This window comes from Aulostomus chinensis, chromosome 15, assembly GCF_037954235.1.
Source record: "Aulostomus chinensis isolate RoL2024-O1b breed Wild chromosome 15, RoL_Achi_v1.0, whole genome shotgun sequence".
Taxonomy (NCBI): Eukaryota; Metazoa; Chordata; class Actinopteri; order Syngnathiformes; family Aulostomidae; genus Aulostomus; species Aulostomus chinensis.
The window spans coordinates 19,167,368-19,189,655 of NC_141334.1; the positions used below are offsets into that span (position 1 = coordinate 19,167,368).

The 22,288-nt window shown below is 42.7% G+C and overlaps 1 protein-coding gene across 3 annotated transcripts in view; it reads left to right on the forward strand.

Annotated features, from left to right (window-relative positions):
- Positions 1-22,288, forward strand: part of abr (ABR activator of RhoGEF and GTPase) — a 128,439-nt gene that overhangs the window by 8,028 nt on the left and 98,123 nt on the right. The window contains exon 1 of one of the 3 annotated variants that reach the window (XM_086225700.1): positions 13,446-13,880. The exons of the other annotated variants lie outside the window; for them this stretch is intronic. Within the exon in view, the coding sequence (XP_086081826.1) occupies positions 13,820-13,880 (61 nt within the window). The 5' untranslated portion in view covers positions 13,446-13,819. Of the gene's footprint in view, positions 1-13,445; positions 13,881-22,288 lie in introns of those variants that run through there. 3 annotated transcript variants of the gene reach the window in all.

Sequence of the window (22,288 nt, forward strand, 5' to 3'; positions counted from 1 at the left end):
ACTCTTAAGCACTACGAAAAAAAATCTCCAGTATGAAATGAGGGAAAACACCATTCTACTTCTGATTGGTTGACATCTGCAGCTGCCATGGAAACCCCAATGTGGTCTGAGTGAGTGTGCACAAAGCCCTAAGGGTGTACAGAGCCTTGCATTCTTCTCTGACACTGTGTGTGTGTGTGTGTGTGTGTGTGTGTGTGTGTGTGTGTGTGTGTGTGTGTCTCACTTATCAGCTCATCACTAGTTTTGCAGTGACTCCCACTTTGACAAGAGGGGGTCAAAACAACAATTTGAAAATACACCCCCCCCCCCCAAAAAAACCCTTGAGACTTCTAAATTCCTGTCTGCAAGACAGAAAGCTTGTGTGTGTGTGTGCGCACATGCACGTGTGTGTGTGTGTGTGTGAGTCCAGTGCTCTCTTTTAATTGACTTTCACACATAAGCACGGCTGTTGCATAACATTCCTTAGGCTGATGTGTCAAATAAGTGTCATATTTGATGGAAGTATCTGGAAGGTTATGCAGTAATATCCTCATGTGTGTGTAATTCATGTAAATGAATGCAGCAGAAAGCTTCTCTCTCGAAATAATGAGCAGGAAACCTAACTGAACTCATCAACTGCGGCGAGAGCTGGGTAGAGTAATGGTGAGGATGAGACCAGAGCTCGTTGATCCACCCTGGGAGGAGGAACAAACCTGTCTTTGTTAACTCGTAATGAAAACTGTTTCTCCTCCTTCACCGAGGCACATTTGGCTACGTAGGCCATACTGGTAAAAAAGACTAATATTGCAACATACCAAAGTCCTCACTCAGAAATTTGTTTGGAATAGAAAAATCCACGTCGGATAACGCAGTTCATTTTGTTCACATTGATCCTATTGCGAAGTGTGATACCGTCGCTTCGATCATTTCACGGGATTGTTCAAACATTTCAAAAAATGTCTACTTTGCGCTGACGTACAGACAGAAAAACAGGGCACCACATTTCTCTATACAAGCATCTACATTAGTTAGAGGAACCGTTATAACCACCACGCATTGGTTGATATTTGCCTGCCTGACCACTAGCAGCCTTTTCGCCAATAAGATGGCATTCACAGATGGGTGCAGCCGATTTTTACACGTTGATGAGGAAAAGATGTTTGTTTTGTTTAGAAATGGGGGGATAAAGATCAACAGAAAGAAAAAAACAACAACCTCCCGTCGGCATTGCCAAACTATCAGCCAAATTATTTTCCTTGAACGTTAGTATTGATGTCGGCCCGGTGTTTTCAGACTGTGTCCAGCTCTAATGGCTGCCGCCTGCTGGGAGTGAATTGAGAGTTTTTTTTATTCCAAGGGTGTGGTGGGGTAACTGTTTTTTTGTTGTTGTTGTTTTTTCAGAATGCAATATTTCCAGCTGTTTGATTCAGTTTCATGGACATCTTAAGTGCGTATTTGCCAACCAGCTGTTTATAATATATATGAAACTCAGTGGAGTAAAATCCAACCCTGCTCATGTGTGTGTGTGCGATCACACTCTGGGCCTTGTTCTGTCTCTGAATGTTGGGTGTGTGTTCCGTCTGGCTGACTATGGAGCTCTCCCGAGACGTCGTCAGACTGAGGCTACATCCTGACCAGAGGAAAAATGTTTTAACAGACTGCTGTGAATCGTGACCTCCATTGAGGGGAGCCTCAGCTATCATGCTAGCTGTTCTCTTTACGTGCTTAGTTTTTGCTCCAAACACTCAGCTGCACAAGCTGCGCCTTGCCAACCTTTGTCTACGGTCTCTCACATCCTTCTCTTGAACGTGGTTTCCCACATTGACTGGATTACTTTGGCGCTCGCCAAAGAATAGTGATTTGAAACACGCGGTGTCTTATTTTTCTGTTTCTGCTTGGGTGTCTTGTGTTACAGTCATCACTTTCACTTCCTTTTACTGCTCAGTGGAAATCGAAGCAGCTGGTCAAATGATCAGATTGGGAAATCAAAAGTTTGTCATGAATGACATCATAGATGCCACTTGCTGCTTCTATGAAGCCACAGCAGGAACATCTTTGAAGACTGGGGTTTGGGGGTTTGTCAGCTGTTGATCTGATGGTGTTATTGTCCAGGTTACAGACACTGAGGATGTTTTTGTTTCAGCTGTTTGTGTGTACTCGCCTGTTTTCTCAGCGAAAGAGCTGCAACAGAGTGCCGTTTCTGCAGCTCTTCTCAACACTGGCCTGTTGTGTTGCAGGGCTTCTATGTGTGTATGACTTCTTTTCATCCCCAGCGGTGATTGCTCTGCCATGCCACTCTTTAGGATGGGTGGTCGCTTCATCCGTGCAGTTGGCGTTAATGCTCAATCTCATGTGGCACAAAAGGGCTTCTGAAGGAGAAACATGAGTGTTACTAGCTGAGAGAGAGAGAGAGAGAGAGAGAGAGAGAGAGAGAGAGAGAGAGAGAGAGAGAGAGAGAGAGAGGAGAGAGAGAGAGAGAGAGAGAGAGAGAGAGAGAGAGAGAGAGAGAGAGAGAGAGAGAGAGAGAGAGAGAGAGAGAGAGAGAGAGAGAGAGAGAGAGAGAGAGAGAGAGAGAGAGAGAGAGAGAGAGAGAGAGAGAGAGAGAGAGAGAGATTGATTCACTCCACCTTTTGAGTTCTCATGTGTCACTACCTCATGTGCACTAAACTCCTGTTACACTCGCATTCATGTCTGGCTCCAGGCTGCCTTCAGCCAGGCTCGTCCATATCACATCATATCAGGAGCTTTAATTCAACCGTGAACCGAGACATCTGCTGTATTCCCTGTTAACCATCATGTCCAGTCCCAAATATTTTAGAGTTCTGATATTGTTTGATCGAGGTTTGGGTTTCAGTTTCTGCTCCAGCTTAGGCCGGGTGTTTGGATGAGCACATCAGTGTTAGTGATGGGCTGCCGGTTGGTAAACATGTACTGTAAGCGCGGCGTCAAAACTGACAGACATCATATATGTTATCAACAGAGCCTATCACTTTGTATGAAGCCACTTTGTAGCTGCGCAAATACACTTTCAGAGGTGATCCGTGTGCTCCAGTGGCTCCTTTTTAATTTTGTTGTTGATTCAAGTCCTGGCCTGAGAAGCACCTTGTAGGTACTGCCTACAGCCAAACTGGTGGAAGCGTGTGTATTCCTTTACGCCATCATGCGTGTTCATCTGTCACTGTCAGACTCTTTCAAATAGTGACCCCTTCTCTCAGTGTAAGCAGGATTGTATTGCTTCAAATACTCGTGGAAGCTGTGTTGAGTCTTTAGGTGGCTGCATCCAGTGCCAGGTGTTTTTTTTTTTTTTTTGGTCACTATTTATATATTTTTTATATTATATTAATCACTTCTTCTTAATAATATCAATATAACGATCTGCCTCTTCCAGAACTTAACTCTTCAAATAATTAAATTGTAAATGAAAGTGGCAGGAACAGGCCATTACGCCGACGACTGAAAGTTCACCCTGATTATTTAGAAGCAGGTCACAGCAGGTTGGTCAGGGCGCACGTATACGAAGATGGAAAATGAATGAATTACTCTCTTTTTAGTTTTCTCTTTGTTGGTTGTGTCTGCTTTAAGAAAGAAATCATGCCTGTTCGGTCATTTTGTTTCCCTCTTGCAACCTTGATTGTGTTCGGATCAGTTCTTCATAGAATGTTGCCTTTCGCTGGAATATTGATGTACTGTCAGGTTAAAAGTTCCCACTCGCGCTCCATGGTGCCAGTGAGAACTTACCAGCAGGACATTGAAGAGGTGGACACAACACCCTTGTGTGGACATCTGTAACATTAATAGGAAAAATACAAGCTGGTCAGTCACATGGCAGTGAGAAAGACATCACCTGAGACCTCTCTCAGTCTGTGGAATGTCCTCTGACATTCTTCACATGAGAATAAAACCCACCTGACATTATGGAGGATCAGCTTGAGCCTGAAATGTGATAAATGTAATAGAACATATTTAGATTTTGTTTTTCAAAGAAATGACAGAAGGGAAAGAGCGTGAACTGGTTGCATTGTGGGATTGTGGTTTCAGCCTTTTTTTTTTTACTCTTGAGCTGAATTATTGATTCAAAACCCTTGTATCCTGACTAAAACCGGACTGATATGTTCGTCAGTTGGTTTTATCTCACCGATACATACATGAAACGCAACATTTTATTCACATATATGATGTGTTTTCAGTTTGGTGTAAATGCACTGTTACTCGTAGGTTACTCCATTCAACATGTTAAAATGAGCTCTTCTGTAATAACTTTATATTACTGCTCTCGTTTAAATCTCAATGGAGTGATAAGCATCAGAAATATAACACTGACATTTTTTTACTGCTTAAAATTAATTTTGCTGACAGTTATTATGTTGTTTTTTTTTAAGATTTAATTTACAATGAATACCAAATGATATATCAGGTTTTGTAATTGGTCAGGCTCTAATCCGGCCTCCTGTGTGTCCCTCAGCCTTTATGAGACCGTAATAGGAAGCAATTCACAGCAATTGAAGTTTGTGATATATTTGTTAAAAATGTTATCTGCCACAACTACCTTTTTATTTACATTCTTATGAGCCTTAGGAGTCTTGAAATTTATACGTCCTTTTACATGCAGGTAGCTCAGTCGGAGCCTGTTCATAATTTAAATGTTAATCTCAACAGGTCATCTTGTTGGTCGACTCACTTTGTTATAGTAAACTCTAAAATCTGCCCTGGTGATTGCCATCAGTCATTCTGTCCAAATTATATTCCTTATAGTCACACGGGTCCACATCAGGTCTTCACTCATCATCAGTTCCTCCTTCAGCCGGATGTAACCATTCTACTACTCAGGGAGCAGCTGTGCTGTGTTGGTAAAAACTCAACACTAGAGGGCAGCAGTTCTTTATATAGACATTGAAGGACGTCACTTCACATGTGGGTTTGTCACCTGATGTCGGAGTGAGTACACAGTCTCTGTGCGCACACGCGCACACACACACACACACACACACACGAACACACACACACACACACACTCTCACACAGCTGTGCTGAAGCATTATGTTTAGCACCTCCTCCCTGGTTATGATTTAAAACTGCTACACGCTCCCTGGGTGTCTGAGTGGAAGAATCAAACACAGAGAGTATAAATAACACATGCAATATTTTGTGTGTGTGTGTTTGTGTGTGTGTGAGTGTGTGAGAGAGAGGGTGTCTGGTGTTTGCCCAATCGCAGCATGATTCAGATGATTTCCACATTGACCCCAATAGATCAAAGTAAATTCAGCAGGATAGAATGAATTCTCCCTCTCTGTCTCTCTCCCTCTCTTTGTCCCCTCCCTCCTCTGTCTTCTTGACAGGCAGTTTTGTTTTATCATAAAATAAAAGCTGGATTGATATAGAAACAAAACACACACACACACACACACACACACACACACGCACACACACACACACCGATATGTCATAGCAGTTGACTAGATAGGGTTGTTCCACATAATTTGATGGTGAGGGGGAGGTGAGGTGGGGATCCAGGGCAACTGAGGTGAGACAGGATCTTGTCTGCCAGAGAACAAACACACACACACACACACACACACACACACACACAACCAGAAACATGGGATTACAAAGGAGGAGGAGGAGAAAGGATAAGAGACAGGAAGTAATCCTTGGAGGAAATACTCAGTATTCTTGGTGTACTTTCACACTAAGAGTGATGGAGGAAACTGAACGCTGGCTACAACTACACAGCTGAGAGACAAATGACTTCTTTCTGTCATTGAGATCAAAACACAACCCGCGGGGGCTAATCAAATTCCAAACAATAAAAAACAAAAACTAAAAAAAACCTCATGAATTGAGGAATTCCCATTTAACAAGCAGACATTCATCACTGCTGAACACCGGGCTTTTTAATAATGCATAGTCTCCGCTTGTCTCTGCAGTCGTCTCCCCCCACACCCAAAACAATGGCATATGCAAGGCAACACATAGCCAGAGAATATTGTCATCCATCTCTGCGGAGTGTGTTGTCAGAGGTCCTGACATACCAGACTGATTAAACATTCCTAGGTAGGAAATTGAACCTGTTGTGTGATCACATCATTTTTTTTAGTAAGGAAAAAAAAAAAGCAAGTAAATATTTGTATTATCTACACCAAATATAGCATGCAAGTATTTGTGCTCTCATCTTGACTTTTATGTGTAAAATGTCAAGTGCGCAGTTTTAACCATTTCCAGCAGGTCAATTTTTGTAATATTTGGAATGAATGAGAGACACAATTACCATTGCATTTATGTCAAGAATTATGTTAATGAGCTGGAATCATTTGCATATTTGTAAATTCTGTTTAGCTCTAGTGCTTCTTTAGACTTCGTGAATGTGTTTAAAGCAAACGTAGCAGTCTTTGCTGGCCACCCTCACATTGACAAACCCACACACACACCCAGAAGTACTGGAGATCATTTGGAAAGTGGAGGGTGCGAGCTGGGTAGCTCAGGCTTTTAGCATTTACAATGGATTTAATCTCATCTAGCAGTTAGTGTTCCAGTGATGCACACACACACACACACACACACACACACACACACACACACAAACACAGCCACCCAGGCCTTGGGCTAAGGTCAAATGCGGGGAGGAGTATGAGAGGAAGATGTGTGGGGGGGTCATTGGGGTGTGGTAGGGGTATTTGGGTACAGCAGAGAATGGGGGTGGTACGATGGTTGATGACAGTTTGATTGGCTGGTGGGCTGCTATGTGGCCTAATTACACACTCACAAACACCCCCCCCCCCCCCCACGCACACACACACACACGCACACACACACACACAAACCGGCACTGACTCCAGCTGATATCACAGGAAATCTGTATTGATTGAAATGAGATGTTGAGAATCATTTGTAATTAATTATAGATTAAAGATATTAAAAAATATCCAATTGTGATTGTTTGAACTGATATTGCAATTGTGATATTATTTATGTTTTTATTACATTTTAATTCATATGTTAAGTTATCTTTCGATATTCTATTCCTTCTGCGCCGGGTGACTACATCGGGGTGTTTGTGTTTACAGTCACATCAAAGTGGGAGCTGCTGGATTAAAGACCAAGATCAAAGTCAGTGATTCAAATCAGAACTGAGATCAAAGTGCCTCACAGGAAGCAAGCTGTTATTTCAGGAGGGGATCTCAGAACGGCACTTTCAAGAGCATAATTTAAAATCTCAGTGTTGGCCTAACTTTTCCAATGATTGACCCTATATATACAAACAAAAAAGTGTTTCAACCTTTCATTCAGTTACTTCAACAAGTGTTCATCTGATCACCATCAAACTTGAATTGCTTGATGCCTCGAAGAAAGGCAGCGATGAATTGGAGGGTCTGAGATGATAGACAAAGCTATTGAGATGACAGACTGAGATGACAGATAATTTCAGATGACATAAAGGGATGACAGACAACATTCTGGCCATTTGTGATGTCCGTTTCAGCAGCGGTGTCAAGTCACCACCGGATGGCGACTCCTAGCTCTTAGCCATGTCCTGAGTGTCCATCACCCTTGATTTAGCAACACTTGTGGATGAAAATGCACACGAAGAGTAGAAATCTGTTTGATGAAATGGTTATGAATTGAAAAAGAGGATTCAGTTCTGTCAGACGTGTTGGAGATGGACCCTTGCGAAAATGAGGCCAGTGGTCAGGATCATAATGGTGTTGTTGGCAGATAAAATTTAATCTATAAAAGAATAAGACTTAAATTTGGCTTTAAATGGGAATAGAGTCTGCGCAGCGTATCTGATCTGTATTCTGTTGCGTGTCATTCGGATAAAGCCCTGAAGCCTGACATCAGATTGTATCCGTTGCTGTCAGACAAACAGGGAGAGGAGGGCCGGTTTTCAGGTATTATTTTCCATGTACCTCTCCCAAAAAGCTCATGAAATATTTTTCAATAGGAATAGAAATCATGTGTCCTTTCAAGGCATTTACAGAAATGGAAGAAATGGCCTCCTGATTCGACTTGGTGAAGACGTGTGAGCTTGATACAGTGGAGTGAAGAGGAGCACAGTGGGATGACAGGCCTGTTCAGAGGGACACATTGATTTCGTCTTTTTGTGTGTGCTTTTGTCAGTATTTCCTGCTGTGCTGACTGAATAATGATGTGTTGTCTTTTGAGTTGTCTACTAGTGTCGAGCTCACATAAATAACACATTCACACGTGTGGGATTCTTGGAAGTGATGCTGTTCGGAGCAGGTAGTTGTTACTGTGAAAATCAGTTTCATTACAGAGACATTTAAAATAGCTGTTGCCTGGAGTCTAGATCTTATCCAGCCGCTCTGTCCACTCGCTGCGCCGTCATGCCAACACACACACACACACACACACACACACACACACACACACACACACACACACACACAGTGGGAGGCTATTACTGAATGTTGACCTTTACAGAGAGTTATCCATCGGTGGTTTGGTTGAGCTAGAAACAGCCAGACTGTTCATCTTCATCCAGTTTCGGTCCCCAGACAATTGTAGCGGTTGCTCTTACCTGTGTGTGCGTGTGTGCGTGCATATGTTTGTCAAATGATTGTAGAGACAGTTAGTAATGGCCCTCTATAGTGCACAGCTTGACTGGCCATAAATATTTAATAGATGTAGGTTTGTGATGCTCTAAAAAGAATAACATGCAGAATGGTGTGTGTGTGTGAGAGATCGTGTTATGTGTGTGTTTTCTTTGTTTGGCTGTGCCCCTTGAATGATGAGGCATTTATGGGGGAGGTGGGCTGTGCTTTCAAAACTCAAAAACAGGTGAGAGAGAGAGAGCTGGACAGAAAGGAAGAAAGAGACCCTGGTGTCCCAGATTATAGACAAAGGGTGTGTGCAGCTGTACGCCAGATGAATCTATTTTTGATGAAGTGCCACTCATCAACCAGATGCTGTTGTTCCTTTAAGCCTGCTTGTGTTTTATAAACCTGTGTGTGTGTGTGTGTGTGTGTGTGTGTGTGTGTGTGTGTGTGTGTGTGCTTGTTTGGTGAATTTGTGTATGTTTTTTTCATGCCGACGGGATTCCCCTCCTCGAAAATGGTGCATTTATATTCATTAAATGACCTGACATACATGACCACATGCAGGCTCACGCCACATGCCTTGACAGAGACACACACACACACACACACACACATACATACATACACACACACATGAATAAGACCTCTGGCTAGATGAGCTCCTTCAGGCAGCCTTGTTGTTGAATATGTTTTCTCCAGCTGACACCTAGAAGCTCTGTAGCCAGACAAAGAGCAGGGCTCAGATCCTGGAGCTCTGCTGCTTTTTTTTTGGGGGGGGGGGGGGGGGTTGCATGTGGTTGGGGGGCCTTTGTGTCCTAATTGAACTTTTGCTTCTCTGCTTCTCATCCCCCCGTCAGGCTTGTTAGAGGAGTATGAAGGGGGAGGATGGGTGTTGACGGGGGGATGAGGTGAGGTTCTCACATCGGCTTTGTTGTGACTAACACAGTGCTGGTCTCTGATTGCCCACCTGGTCGTAGACACCGCGGTCCCTGGGTTTGATGGGAGGAAGGGCACTCTGGCGAGGCTGTTAGCTCTGTCTTTGCAAACACAACGGGAGAGCTCATGGGCCCCACTAATCTTAATTGTTGCAATTAAACTGACATTTACATTGTCATGGCTTATTTGTTTGCTTTTCTGACTTAATGAGATTTAGATTTTTATATTCCTGGGTGTGTTTCACTGAATCTATAATTATGACTAAATGTGCCGTCTTTTGCAGGAGTCAAAATTTTCATTGTTTTACATATATGTACAATTATTGTACTATATTACAATATAATCCACTGTTGGACACAATACATACATATTATCTATGTATTGTGTCCAACAGCACTCAGCATAATAGATGCATTCACGCACTCACGCACTCACGCACTGCCTTCATCTTTCTCTTGTGTATTAGGAGAAAGGCCAAGGAAGTTGCCACGGGAACAGATGATGGAAGTAACTAAAACCATCAAACCAGCCACTTTCTCACAGAGCGACTTGACTTCACACACAGAAGCACATTGTTTTGTGCGTGTTTTAATCTTGTCCCGATCATGTGGTGAAGCTACAAGCACGGGGGCCTTGTTATCACCTGTCGTCGAATGTATCTTCAACTATAGAAACACGTTGTAAACTACTATTTCAGCAGAGATCCTCCTGGCGCGCACCTGCCTCATTAAATCAGCCTAGAGTCTTTATTCATATCACCGAGGATTAAAACTCACCTCTTGAGTCCACTCCTGATTCATGCATCGCTGCTGACATAATCCGAATCCACATGCATAAATCATCCACCTGCCGCTCTTCGGATTATTTTCTCCAATATATAATCTGCGCAGACATTTGACTCCGCCTCTATACTGCCATTAAAATTGTAATGAGCAGCATCGCGAGCATAGAAGTCACAACAAAGTCCTTAGCAAAAATGATCGAAGCAATGATGTCATGAAACCAGCAACATTAGTTTCTATGTCGATATCTGTCAGATATAAAAAATGACAAAATATATTGCATTTTTTTTTTAAAAGATAAGCTGAAGCTCACGATACATTGCAGTTCGATGCATATTGCGATTTTTTTGCAATACCCCATGTACAAATGGAGTCAGAACAATTCAATACAAATATAATTTATTTTCCATTTTATTTTTGTATCGGGAAAATTACTAAATGCTGTAACCGTAAAAGCCACAAGTGCAACTTGAATTCACTTCCAATTCCTGCACTTTAACAGCTCATAGTGAAACTGACTGAAACTGACAACATGAAAATGTTTAGTTTGTTTCAAAGTATTCTTTTGTGTCCCTGAGCACAACGTCAAACCGTGCTTGTATTGATGTATGACCAGTAAACTCACTGAAGGGTGCAGTACTACTAGAGTACTTTGACCTGAAGTGTACAGTACCCACAGGTTTCACTGATGTGGTGTGACGTGATCCTACAACTCTGTGGCCCTTGATGTCCCGCTGTCGCGAAGGGCCACGGTCTCTGATGTGCCGAGAGATATTTCTTTACCTTGCTTCACCTCTTCATACATCCTGGACACAGCCGCATCCGGCATGTGTTGGTAACAGGGTGACACCATCGTATTAACCATTTTCCTGAGGCTGTTGTTTTCAACCACACAATTGGGATTCGTGACGAATAAAAAGCACCATGGACTGTGTAATCTACTGAGCATCAGATGAGGTAGTTTAAGTTTGCTCTCTTTCTCCGTCTGCTCGCTTCATGATTTTTTCCCCCCCCAAACTGAATTCTGCCCACACGTTGGCTTTGTATTATAAGGGCCTGCTGTACCTTTGTGTCCATGTTGGTCATTCTACTTTTTGCTTTCGCTCTGCCACAACACCAGAAATGGCCATGGGCATTCAAGGCAACCAGCCTCAGTTGCACCACGCCATCTACAGGAGTGGAGGTTGTAGTTCACTTCCTGTTAAAAAAGATGAGTAAAATAAAACAATATATGGAACTGGAAAAGATTTAGATATTGCATAAATAAATGTAGTAATATAGTGCTGTCGATTGTTTTTTTAAAAAATTTTTTTTAGCACAGCCTTGTCCAATGAAATGAAAGGAAAGGAAAGTATATAAACTCAGACTAGACAAATCGGGCTCGCAGCAGCAGCAGCAGATCCCAGCTTTGCACAAGTGTGTTATGTGAGCCCTGCAGCTCTGCTGGGTTTCTTTGTTCTTAACGCAGCTAATTGAGATTTTCCCTGCTTAAGATGCAACCCATCTGCTGTTCATCAGAATGTTAATTTTTATAGGAGCCAAATCACCCACATCGCTAGATCTCCACACATTCATCTCAAACAAACATTTGTTGTTATACTGTTAATAACGCTTTTTCATCCAGTGGCGCTTCACATTTAGATGAGAATTAACGAAAAAGATCGTGACGTTAAAATGTGTGTAAAAATGAAAAAAACAAGAACAAAAGAGCCTTCCCAGTCACATCCATTCATTCACTTGTAGACCTGGTCTGTTTGCCTTTATGGTTTTCATGCTGGCATCTTTGTCAGCTCAAACTTAAAAAAAAAAAAAGGATTTTAATGTCCATTCATTTAAAAAAAAAAAAAAAAACCCACGAAAGGTGGTGATGTAAAGTCCCCCTTCTTCAGTCGAAGACGTTGCCTTGAATGGGGTGTTTGAGCTTCACTGTGCAGAATGATTTGTTCTCAGAGACCAATACTACAAGGCCTTTTTCAGATTCAAATTACTCTGAAAGGGAAGAAAAACATCCTCCCAAATCTTTGTTGAACACTGCATGAGAGCAATGTCCTACGTCACAAGTAATCTGAAGCCACATAAGGTCTTTACGCAGCTCATTCAGTACTGGGGAACTGAGGTTAGCTAGTCTGAATATTACACTTGAAAGTTTTGAACTTATTGGACTTCTTTGTGGGGAAAAAGCATATCCACAACTAATAATATACATAGTTTCAATTCAGAGGCAAAGTAAATTTGTATCTTGAAACATGTCTTGAGGGGCCACCTTCATTAAGATCAAAGTCTAGTTTGTTAAAAGGTATTTCAAGCAACATTTCAACCAAAATGCATATTTTGCCCTCTAAGAACTCACAAATAGATTTCATGTTATCGCAAAATCTTTTTTTCACTCCTGCATCACTTCGTTTGTGACTCCAGAATGCAGAAAGAGCCAGCCATGTATACTTAGCCTGACTTTCATTGTGACGGACGCTAAAATTAGCAAAACTTAAAAGTTCACAAACTCTCAAGTGTCGTCAGTTATTTTCTTCCTGGTTGTGACCTTCTGTAAGGGAGTGCAAGTTGGTGTAAGTGAATGGGCCTGCTGACGGAGCTCATTCATCGTAGCGCCAAACCAGAGGCGTTGTAGTCTTTTTTTAAGCTCAGTGCAATTTTTTTTTTGTAGAATACCACACAGTTGGATAAAGAAGACCTGGATTATACTGGATGTTGCACTTCTAAGAATTCAGACCGCTGTAGTCACCATTAGCTTCAAGCTAAACATGCGTGTCTGCAATCTGGAGTCGTAAAGAAGTGATGCAGGTGGGGGGGGGGGGGCCTCTGTGAGCTCAAGACTTCTGCTTGTGAATACTTGAAAGGCAAAATACACTTTTTGAGTGAAGTATCACTTTTAAGTAGGTCATGGTAAACAACCTGAGGGACAAGAACTATAAAAAAAACTAGCCAAGCAACTACTCAGCTTTGACATAGGAACAGAAAAGGAGAGGCCCAAGGATTTTTTTCCCCGGCATTTATTACTTCATTCAACTTTGTAACTTAAAGAGAGAAAAGCAGAAAGAGAAGCAGCCAATCTGCCAGTTAATTTACATTTGAGACGAGCCTTTTTACATCGCTGCGAGTCCTGCCTCTACTTGAAGACAGCGAGCGAAAGAATAGACTGAGAGCCTAGACAGATGAGGCATTCGCGCAGAAGCATGAGAGAGAGAGGAGGGGTGGATTGGAGTGAGCGAGCAAGCCAAAGAGAGAGAGGGAGTGCTTCTCCCTTTCCCTAGCAACGGTTGGCGGTGGTCGTCTCCAGCCTGTTGTTTTCTCTGTCTGTGTGTTATACCGACACACACGTACAGGCTCACCCGTCATACACTCCTAAGGCTCACTGGCTCGCCTGCCTGTTGGACCTCAGGGTGTCTTTACATTTTATTGTTTTCACTCTCTCCTGCAAGATGAAGGCTGTTTAACAAGGACAAGGAACGAGGCAACACAAATAGCAGCAGCATTAAAGGACGGACGAAAGAATACAGACGCAGAGTAACTGAGGTAGGGGGGAGCGAAGGAAGGGAGAGGAAAAAGAGGATGGAGCCCCTCAGTGCCCGTGGCCTGCCCCGGCTCTCCTGGATCGACACCTTGTACAGCAGTACGTATCCCTCCATCTGTGTGTTTACTCCTCCTCAACACATCGCTTGCCATTTCACCTCCGCACCCCCGCCTTCTCCTTCTACTGGGCTGCCTGCCGCTACATGCACTCACACACACTGTGGGAGCTGCACTTTTACATTTTTCTGGACTTCCAATTAGAATGCATTACCAGGGCTGTCCATAACGAGACCCCCTGCCCCCGTGTCTCCTGTTGTTGGTCATTTTTGCCGGCCCCAAGGCAGAGACATGGGGAAAGCCCAGAGAAACACTGTCTGGGAGAGTGTGACTCATGCTCACAGCGTGGAGGTAGAACTTTATGTTCCACCCTATTGAGGACAACAAGCTGTGTGATGTTGAATTTTTAATTGTTTGGGGTCTTCAGCCTGTCTGACGTGTCATAATGTACATGAGGTGGCTTCAGCAGGGAGAAATGACCGCCTGTCCTGTCACCTGACACGTGCCAGGCATTTCTCTCTAAATTAGTATTCTGATGAAGCTTTATGACCAGTGTCTTTCTTTCTGTTAGTCAAAGTGCTGAGTGTTTATCACATCTTCTATGATTCACTGTTGTGTGTGTGTGTGTGTGTGTGTGTGTGTGTGTGTGTGTGTGTGTGTGTGTGTGTGTGTGTGTGTGTGTGTGTGTGTTTGGCACTCTCTTGACACAGCCGTGTGGGATTTGCTCTGCTGTGTCACCATTGTTACTATGCTTTAATCTGCAGAGGACTGAATAGTCGAGGAAGGGAGAGAGAGAGAGAGAGATGGAGGGGGCGGTAGTGTTTGTAATTGTAGTAAAAAGGAAACAAAAAGACAAACACTGTAAGATGCTGGGAGTGTTCGGCGGCCATCTGTTCCTGAAGTTTCTCTGAGAAGTTGAGGTACTGTCAGAAAGACACTTGACCAGCTTCCATCCAGATTTTTCAAGTGTTTCATTAAGATTAGCATGAGGAGTGAATGATGAAAAACAGCGACGTTTGAAAAAAACGCCCCCACTTATGCAAAAGTTTCAATGCTCTCTTGAAGTGGTTTTTGCAAAAAAAAAAAAAAAACATTAAATGTGGAAGTGGGGAAAGCTCCTTTTAGGAATAAACTCTGATGTGGCAAATCTTTAACCACTGCTTTCATCTTCAGATGTTCCCAAACTTTGTCTTTGTCTCTGGCAGTGTGGAACAATACTGGCCAGAATTTAAGAACAACTACAACTTGTCCAGCTGAAGGTAATCGCAGCTAGCTATTAGCCTGCTGTTATAGCCATGCATACCACTGTTTATACCGCCATCCTTCGGTAGCATGACTCAGCCTATTTTATTTGTTTGAATTACACCTCTTTTGCATTTTCTTCTCTGCAACAAATCCACAGTTGACTCGAAAATTTCTTGACCCTAAAATTAAGACAGAATCACTGTGGACAGCGCATGACCAACAACATTTTCTCTTGAGTTAGCAGGCTGTTAGCTTAGCGTAAAGACTGTGGAAACAGCTAGGCTCAATTTAGAAGCTCACTTGTCAATGTGTTTGTTTAATTCAAATGAAAAAAGTTAAAAACATCATGTTATTTGTTTCATGCGGAGGTTATGTGCCGCAATATTTCATGGTGGAGTGACTCCCAAGCTAGTTTTTTTTTTTTTTATCCCTACACTTCCAGCCATTTATTCTAAAATGTGCTAATTTCCTGCATGTTTTAGCTTTGTGTTTACTGTAAAGACACAAGAATGTAAAGAATCAATCTTGTTTTGTTAAAAGCATGAATTAGCGTATATGCTAAGATATCAAAGTGCTCCCTTTCAATATCAGAAGTTTTGCATTAATTCATGAACAACAGCACAACACTTACCGGTAACCTATACATTAGTCTGCTTTCAAATGTGGATCAGGTCAAGATGACTCTGTGCTCAATCATTAGTGCTGGTATTTTTAGTCAGTGTACTACTTTAATGTTGTTAATTTTGTTCTGTTGTTGCTGTGAACAGAAGAAGCAACACTTAACAGTAAAGTGTGTCGACACATTTTACATTCTGCGAGAGGTGGGATGTCGAGTACAATAGAAGCCCGGCCATTAACATCACAACAGCCTCGGTCCAGCCTTTCCTGTGAGCTCTTCTCAGAGAAAGGGGCACGATCCTTTTATGCACCTGTCATTTCATCATCCTTGTGCTCTTCAGTTCCCCTTTATCCCAATCCCATTCTCTGTCTTTTTTTTTATGTGTATTGTGTAAGTAAATTGTCACACAGTCACCCTCTCTTGGCTCAAAATAATACCACTTTGGTTTGAGCACTACTGTTAGTACTGCCACTGTGACCCTGAAACATTCACCAGCTCACTCTGGCGACATACGCTAACCCTATCTGTGGAGGATGACTCACACTGGGTTTCAAATGGTGTGTAACGACACACCCTACACACTTGTACCGAAGCTGCTTGTGGATTTCCTAAACACAAGGCGGTAATTGCATCCTTTCTCTTTGGCCACTGAAACTATGTTAATGGCTCAATTTTAAGCCATGACCACACATCCTTAAGCTGCTGTGTAAAGTGGAAGTGGATACTCAAGCCGCCGCTGCCTTCGGTCCCACAAGACGATGAAGTCTTTTAGATCAGCTCCGTGTTTTTGGCCTCAATTGCTCAGGTCAGCATTTCTGTTCCACTGCTCTTCTCAAAGCACAAACACAATACACATGAAGAAAACCCATCAAATCGGCACATGTTTAAGTGAAGGCACACGGAGGTACGCTACACACTCGCGTCCCTTTAACTACACAAAACATGCATACACACTCAAAGAAAAGGACGAGATCAGACCTCTCATCCGTCATTCTCTGCCCCATTTGTCCAGTCAGCAGCGTAAGTGGTAAACTCCCCGATGGCTATTAATGTGTGCACGCATGTGTGTGCATGTGCTTGTGTGTGTGTGTGCTTGTGTGTGTGTGTATGTGTGTGTTTAAGAAATTCCTCAACAAACCCTGTTGTTTGTGCTCTTATACTGTACTCGCTACTTTTGTCTTTTTTTTTTAAATCACTAGTAGTTTTCAGTGCTGATTTACAGCCCATTGGTGGTGGATTTACCTCTTACGAGCCTATCTATTCGTGTTTACATTGTTTTAGCTCTCTTTTTGCTGCAGTGCAGTCTTTTGCAGCTACTTTGAAAGAAATTTGCACTGTGCATCTGAATTGTTTACAGATTATTCTGGCCTACTTTGCACCAAATATACACTGATGTTAGTTTGTAAATGGTGGTCAGTATTGTCCTCTGGCGTCTCGGACAGGAAAAAGGCTGCTGCCTTCTACTGTATGTGTGATCAGCCTTAGGCTTTTAGGTACTGTCTGTCTGCTGGTGCCATCACCAACCCCAGTCACTGACCCAAATTCACTTCGCATCTTCGCCTACTTTGCAAACTACTGTGTGTTTGAGTATTAATACTCACAAAGATTTATCGGCAACTTCAAAATAATTTAGTGATATCTTAGGACACTTCCCACCATATGTATTCAAACAAACGTATACATCAGTAAATTAGTATGTCATGTCATGTGTCACATTTTTCCTAAATATTTGAAGAATTTATTTCCAACAAGAAAATTTCACAGGTACTGTAAGAACATTCAAGCAGAGTCTGTCCGACACAGGATTCTGAGGGCCGACACAGATTTAGAGTTGAAGAATAATCCATGCGCACACAGCGTAACATTTCTGATACACATCTCTCACATGTAGTTATTTAAAAACTCTTCCCTTCACAGCCTGAGTGACAGACGGTGTGCGATGTCGGACTGGCAGCCTCCGCTGTAACCCTCAGAGAATTAGCCAGACCCTTCTCCGGCGGGTTTCAGCGCCACGTGATGCCAAAGCAGCATCAAAGGAAAGCTAGATTATGTAAGAGAAAGAAAATGGGCATTTTGGCACGGCAGAGAAGAGGTGGCACGTGCACATGTAGAGACGGGCACGCACGTATGCCGGACTGATTTCCTCTAATCCCAGTCACGGTGTGGAAAGCTTGGATTCATGTGTAGCCCTGTGAAAAAGCAAACAACCTCCCCATCAGCCTGCCAGAGTGTGAGGGAACACTTCAGTTCAGAGCCATGTGCGACTTCATGTAAGCTTCACCATTTACCAGTATATAAATGGTTAATGTGTGCTGTATACTTTTTACTTTCTGCTGACAGTAAGTAATACAGAACACGTTTCTGGGGAGATGTAATCTATCCTGTATCCTGATGTCATCCAGCTCGCCCGCTTCAATCATAAACTGTACACCAGCATCAATTTTGTGGTGAAAACATCATTCAGAAGTCTCTTTAAAAATAGGGTTGCGCAATTAATTGAAATATTATCGCAATGCGGCCATGAGAAATATCCAAAAATGCAGGAGCTGCAATTTTTTTTTTTGGGACGAAAGCAACAAATGTATCAAAAAAATAAACAGTTTTTCAATCATATTCTCTGTTTTATGTAAAAATAAAAACAGTATGAATTCTAAGTTTTGTTCAACATTCATCCCTACCTGGATCTTCCTCTGGCTGTTCCCACACTAGTCTCTGAAGTCAGAGAGTTTTGGGGAAGCGTTGGAATTCTTGTTGGAGTTGATGAGGTACAAACAAGCATTTAAACAGGTCATATTATGCCCCTTTCCCAGCTGAGTATTTTCATTCTTGTGTATTTACCAACTTTAATGTGTATTTCTGGACAAAAAGTCCTCAGTTAAAGCTCTGCAAGCTCTTTTTTTTTGTACTTTCTTCACTGTGTCAGAAACAGGCTGTTGAGACTCCTTTGACACCTCAGAAAAAGCCCCCGCTGTTGTGACTGGCCACTCAAGAGTGTCAGAAACATCATACCCATTAACATTAACTGTTCACCTGGATGGAAGAGTTCACCTCCCAAGACGGCCTGAAACAAAAACACCCTTGTTATTTGAGCATGCATTTAAGAAAGCTGCAGGAGGGGGTTACGGTTTAAATGACAGCCTTTGTGATGCGTTAAAGGGCATCAAATCTGAATGGTTTCTTCAATCACAAGACTACAGGACGAGCTAGCCACATCAAAATCATTGTTTGTGTGTTAGTCGGCACATCAGACAAACACACACACACACACACACACATATATATATGTAATTATATGTGTGTGTGTGTGTAACAGTGTGTTGACATAAATAACGTGACCCCTTTTAGATGTTGAAGTCTACCTATCAGGTGATGCAAACATGCTCTCTAACAGGCTATTTGTCATATTGTCAGCGCTTGTATTTAAAGAAAACCGGCTGCTGTTGGACCTTTGCATAAATGCTACATTGATTTTATGTGTCAGGTGTTATGAGTTCTCCTGGGTATGGGAGGTTCCGTCTCAGACCTCCCAACTGCCTCATTACAGATAAATGGAACTGCAACAGATGTGAAAAGATTCCAGTAATTGTGGGTGTTCTTGTGCTGAGGCCGTCGCAAACGTCTCAGCGGCACATAATCTTTAATGGATGGGGCCAGCATCACTGCTGGCTAGCTGCTCCTTGCTGCCTTTGACCCAGTCCCAGTTCTGTCTCTAAGTGTTTAATGTTAGTAGTTACTTGGCTGTCACATTGTCTGCTTCAGCACACAGAGGCACAGCAAAGTGATCCTGGATAGCTTCCCAACAGAGTGTTGTCGAGGAGTTTGATACAACTAGGGATTACTCATTTATCACTCTGCAAAATCTATTTTGACCAAACCTCCCACCTCTTCCTCTCAATCTCTGTCTGTTTGAGCCACAGGCTTTAGCCTGGATGCCAGCAGAAACGAGTTCAGATCAATGTGTTCTGGTAGTGTTTCCAAATATGTCGATTGTGGCATGACCGCCGGGAAGAACAGATGTCGGCCTTGAAAGCCCTGGTTCACTGTTTGGATCCCACATTTTTACTGTTGCTTGAAATTTTATTCTATTCAAAGAGAGCAGGACCATTATGCACGAATCATATAGAGGTTGCATGACTGGGAAATGAGAACCCTTTCTTTGTGGATCGCCACTGAGTTTCAGATCTCTACGGCTGTGGGAGAGACTTCACACCTTTTGTTAAAATGTGCACCTTAAAATCAGCCTGCAGCCGTTACAAGAGTAAAAGTGGACTTGATGTTGCTTTACAGCACTGGAGGTACACAGTGTAACTGCCTCTCCATGCTAACTTACATCGATTAAAATATTGATAGAACTATAAGCATAATTGTCCCCCAATGAGAACAAGGTTTTGTTCGGTAGCAGTGAAACTGTATAATTAAATCTGAGTTACATGTCCGGTCTTGTACCTCTGCCCTCCCACTGTTCCAAGCTCTTCCATGGTCCCGATTACTAGGCGAAGCAGGTCCTTCTCCTCTCTTCACAGTAGCTATAGAAACAGACATTCATACATATCGTCACACAGAGAGGGAGAAATCATCCTCGTCAGCCTAGAGCTGTGTTTTTATGTAATACCCTCGTCTCAACTGCCTCTACCATGCCATGTTTTTCTGCTTTGTGTTCTCGCTCCCGTTGGAGGGGGCTCATTCTTATGTAATCGGCTTCTCGTCCCTGAAACAGCCAGGAAACAGTTTGTCTGATGCTGCCGAGGGAGGTCTGAACGCTCAGAGTTATGAGAGAAAGGAAACAATGAAACTGATGCTCTGATTCCACATGACCCAGAATAACCTTTATCAACAGATACTTGCCCATCCAAGACATTTTCACTGTAACACAGATAATATTTAAGCGCTGTGGCGAGATCATCCACTGAACACACACCCTGCCCACACAATCCAAGACTCAGCAGTTACCAAGACAATAATCTCATTGCCAAAGCAAATGATGAATCGTAAATTTAGAGAGACAAATAAAAGTCACCAGGCTGCAGCAGCCGAACTTGTACTGTTGGCACCGTGTTAACATCTTGGTACCTTATCTACTTCTTGATGCCACTTAGAGATTGCCGTGGTTGACAGGTATTGTGGTTTTCTGAAGTATGTTCAGTTACCCAGGTGAACACACAGTCTTCACGACACATAGCGTACGGCTCCAGGGCAACGACCAGCCCGCGCAGTCTCACTCTGGGACGCAATGTCCTCAAAGAAAAGTAAAACGTTCTCCAAAAACACCAGCATTTGTCAATCTCAATGACAACGACTGAGTCTGTAACCCTCCAGCAGAGGGCACTGTCTCCGTTTAGCCTTAGGTTGAGTCGTGCTCACCCAGCTGTGTTAGCTGTAACGTTGGCCTCTGCTTGAATAATAGTTAGGATGAATACCTCAATCAAAACGGTGACTTTGAATACCAGATTTTTACCCACTAGAGGACATCTACATATTTTGTCACACATGTCAGTAGCAGTGATATAGTTGTGATACTAAGAGAGTATTGCAGTGGTCGAGGAACGCGTCACAGACACATTTTACAAACAAGATGGCCAGCTACACCACTTTGTCATCACTGTGAAAATTATGAAGGCCTGAAATTGAAATCTCCATCTTAACAGCCAGACAGAATATTTTTACAAAGACTGTCCAAGAATTAATAAAAGTTAGCGACAGTATGTCAAACAAAGCAAACAAGCCCATGTGTCAATAATGAAATCAGAGTCAGTGGAACGTCTGGGAACATGGCTTGAGTTTTACATGAACGTATTTGCAGTCTTTTATCATAATTGGCGATGGAAACTAAAACTCTTACATTGACAATTACAGTGCAGCTGTCATGTAGACGGCCTCATTCAAACATGATACGGAAGCAACTATGAGTGACTGAGTTGAGCTGGAAAGAGTGACGGAAGGATTTGGCACGACTGTAGCTGCCCGTTCATCCACTTCCCTGCTGGGGTGGTTCTCCTTTGTATGAAGGCTGCCTGGGTTAATTCAATGACAACCTTGTGAATAATAGATGGCGCTTTTGGCTCGTCTCAGTGTGTTGTTGTAGCCCTCCCATACACACACACACACACACACACACACACACACACACACACACACACACACACACACACACACACAACAAACAACAAACAAGGTACAGGAAAGTCAGTATGTATTCCTGAGGTTAAGTTGTGGAAAATATCCAAAAATATCCCAAATAAAGACTCAATGTTTAACTCAGTATTAGGTTGGTGTGTGTGCATCCCACCCAGTATGAATCTCGATACACTCTCACTGATCCGATGATGATTTGCTACGACACGGAAAGAACACCCAACAAAATAACCAACAGCTGTTCCTTGATGGAAAAATGTGTAGAGATGGTAGAGACATACCCGTAAGCCAAGGCCTGCATTGATTTTTTTTTTTCTTTATGATGATTTATGTCCAGCATTTAACTATTACAGTCCGAATCAATCTTGTATATCAAGCTCAGCGAGTGTTTCCTGGAGGCTAAATGATGTATCGCCTGCCCGTGGAAGACTCAAACAGTCATTGTTATCTCTCAG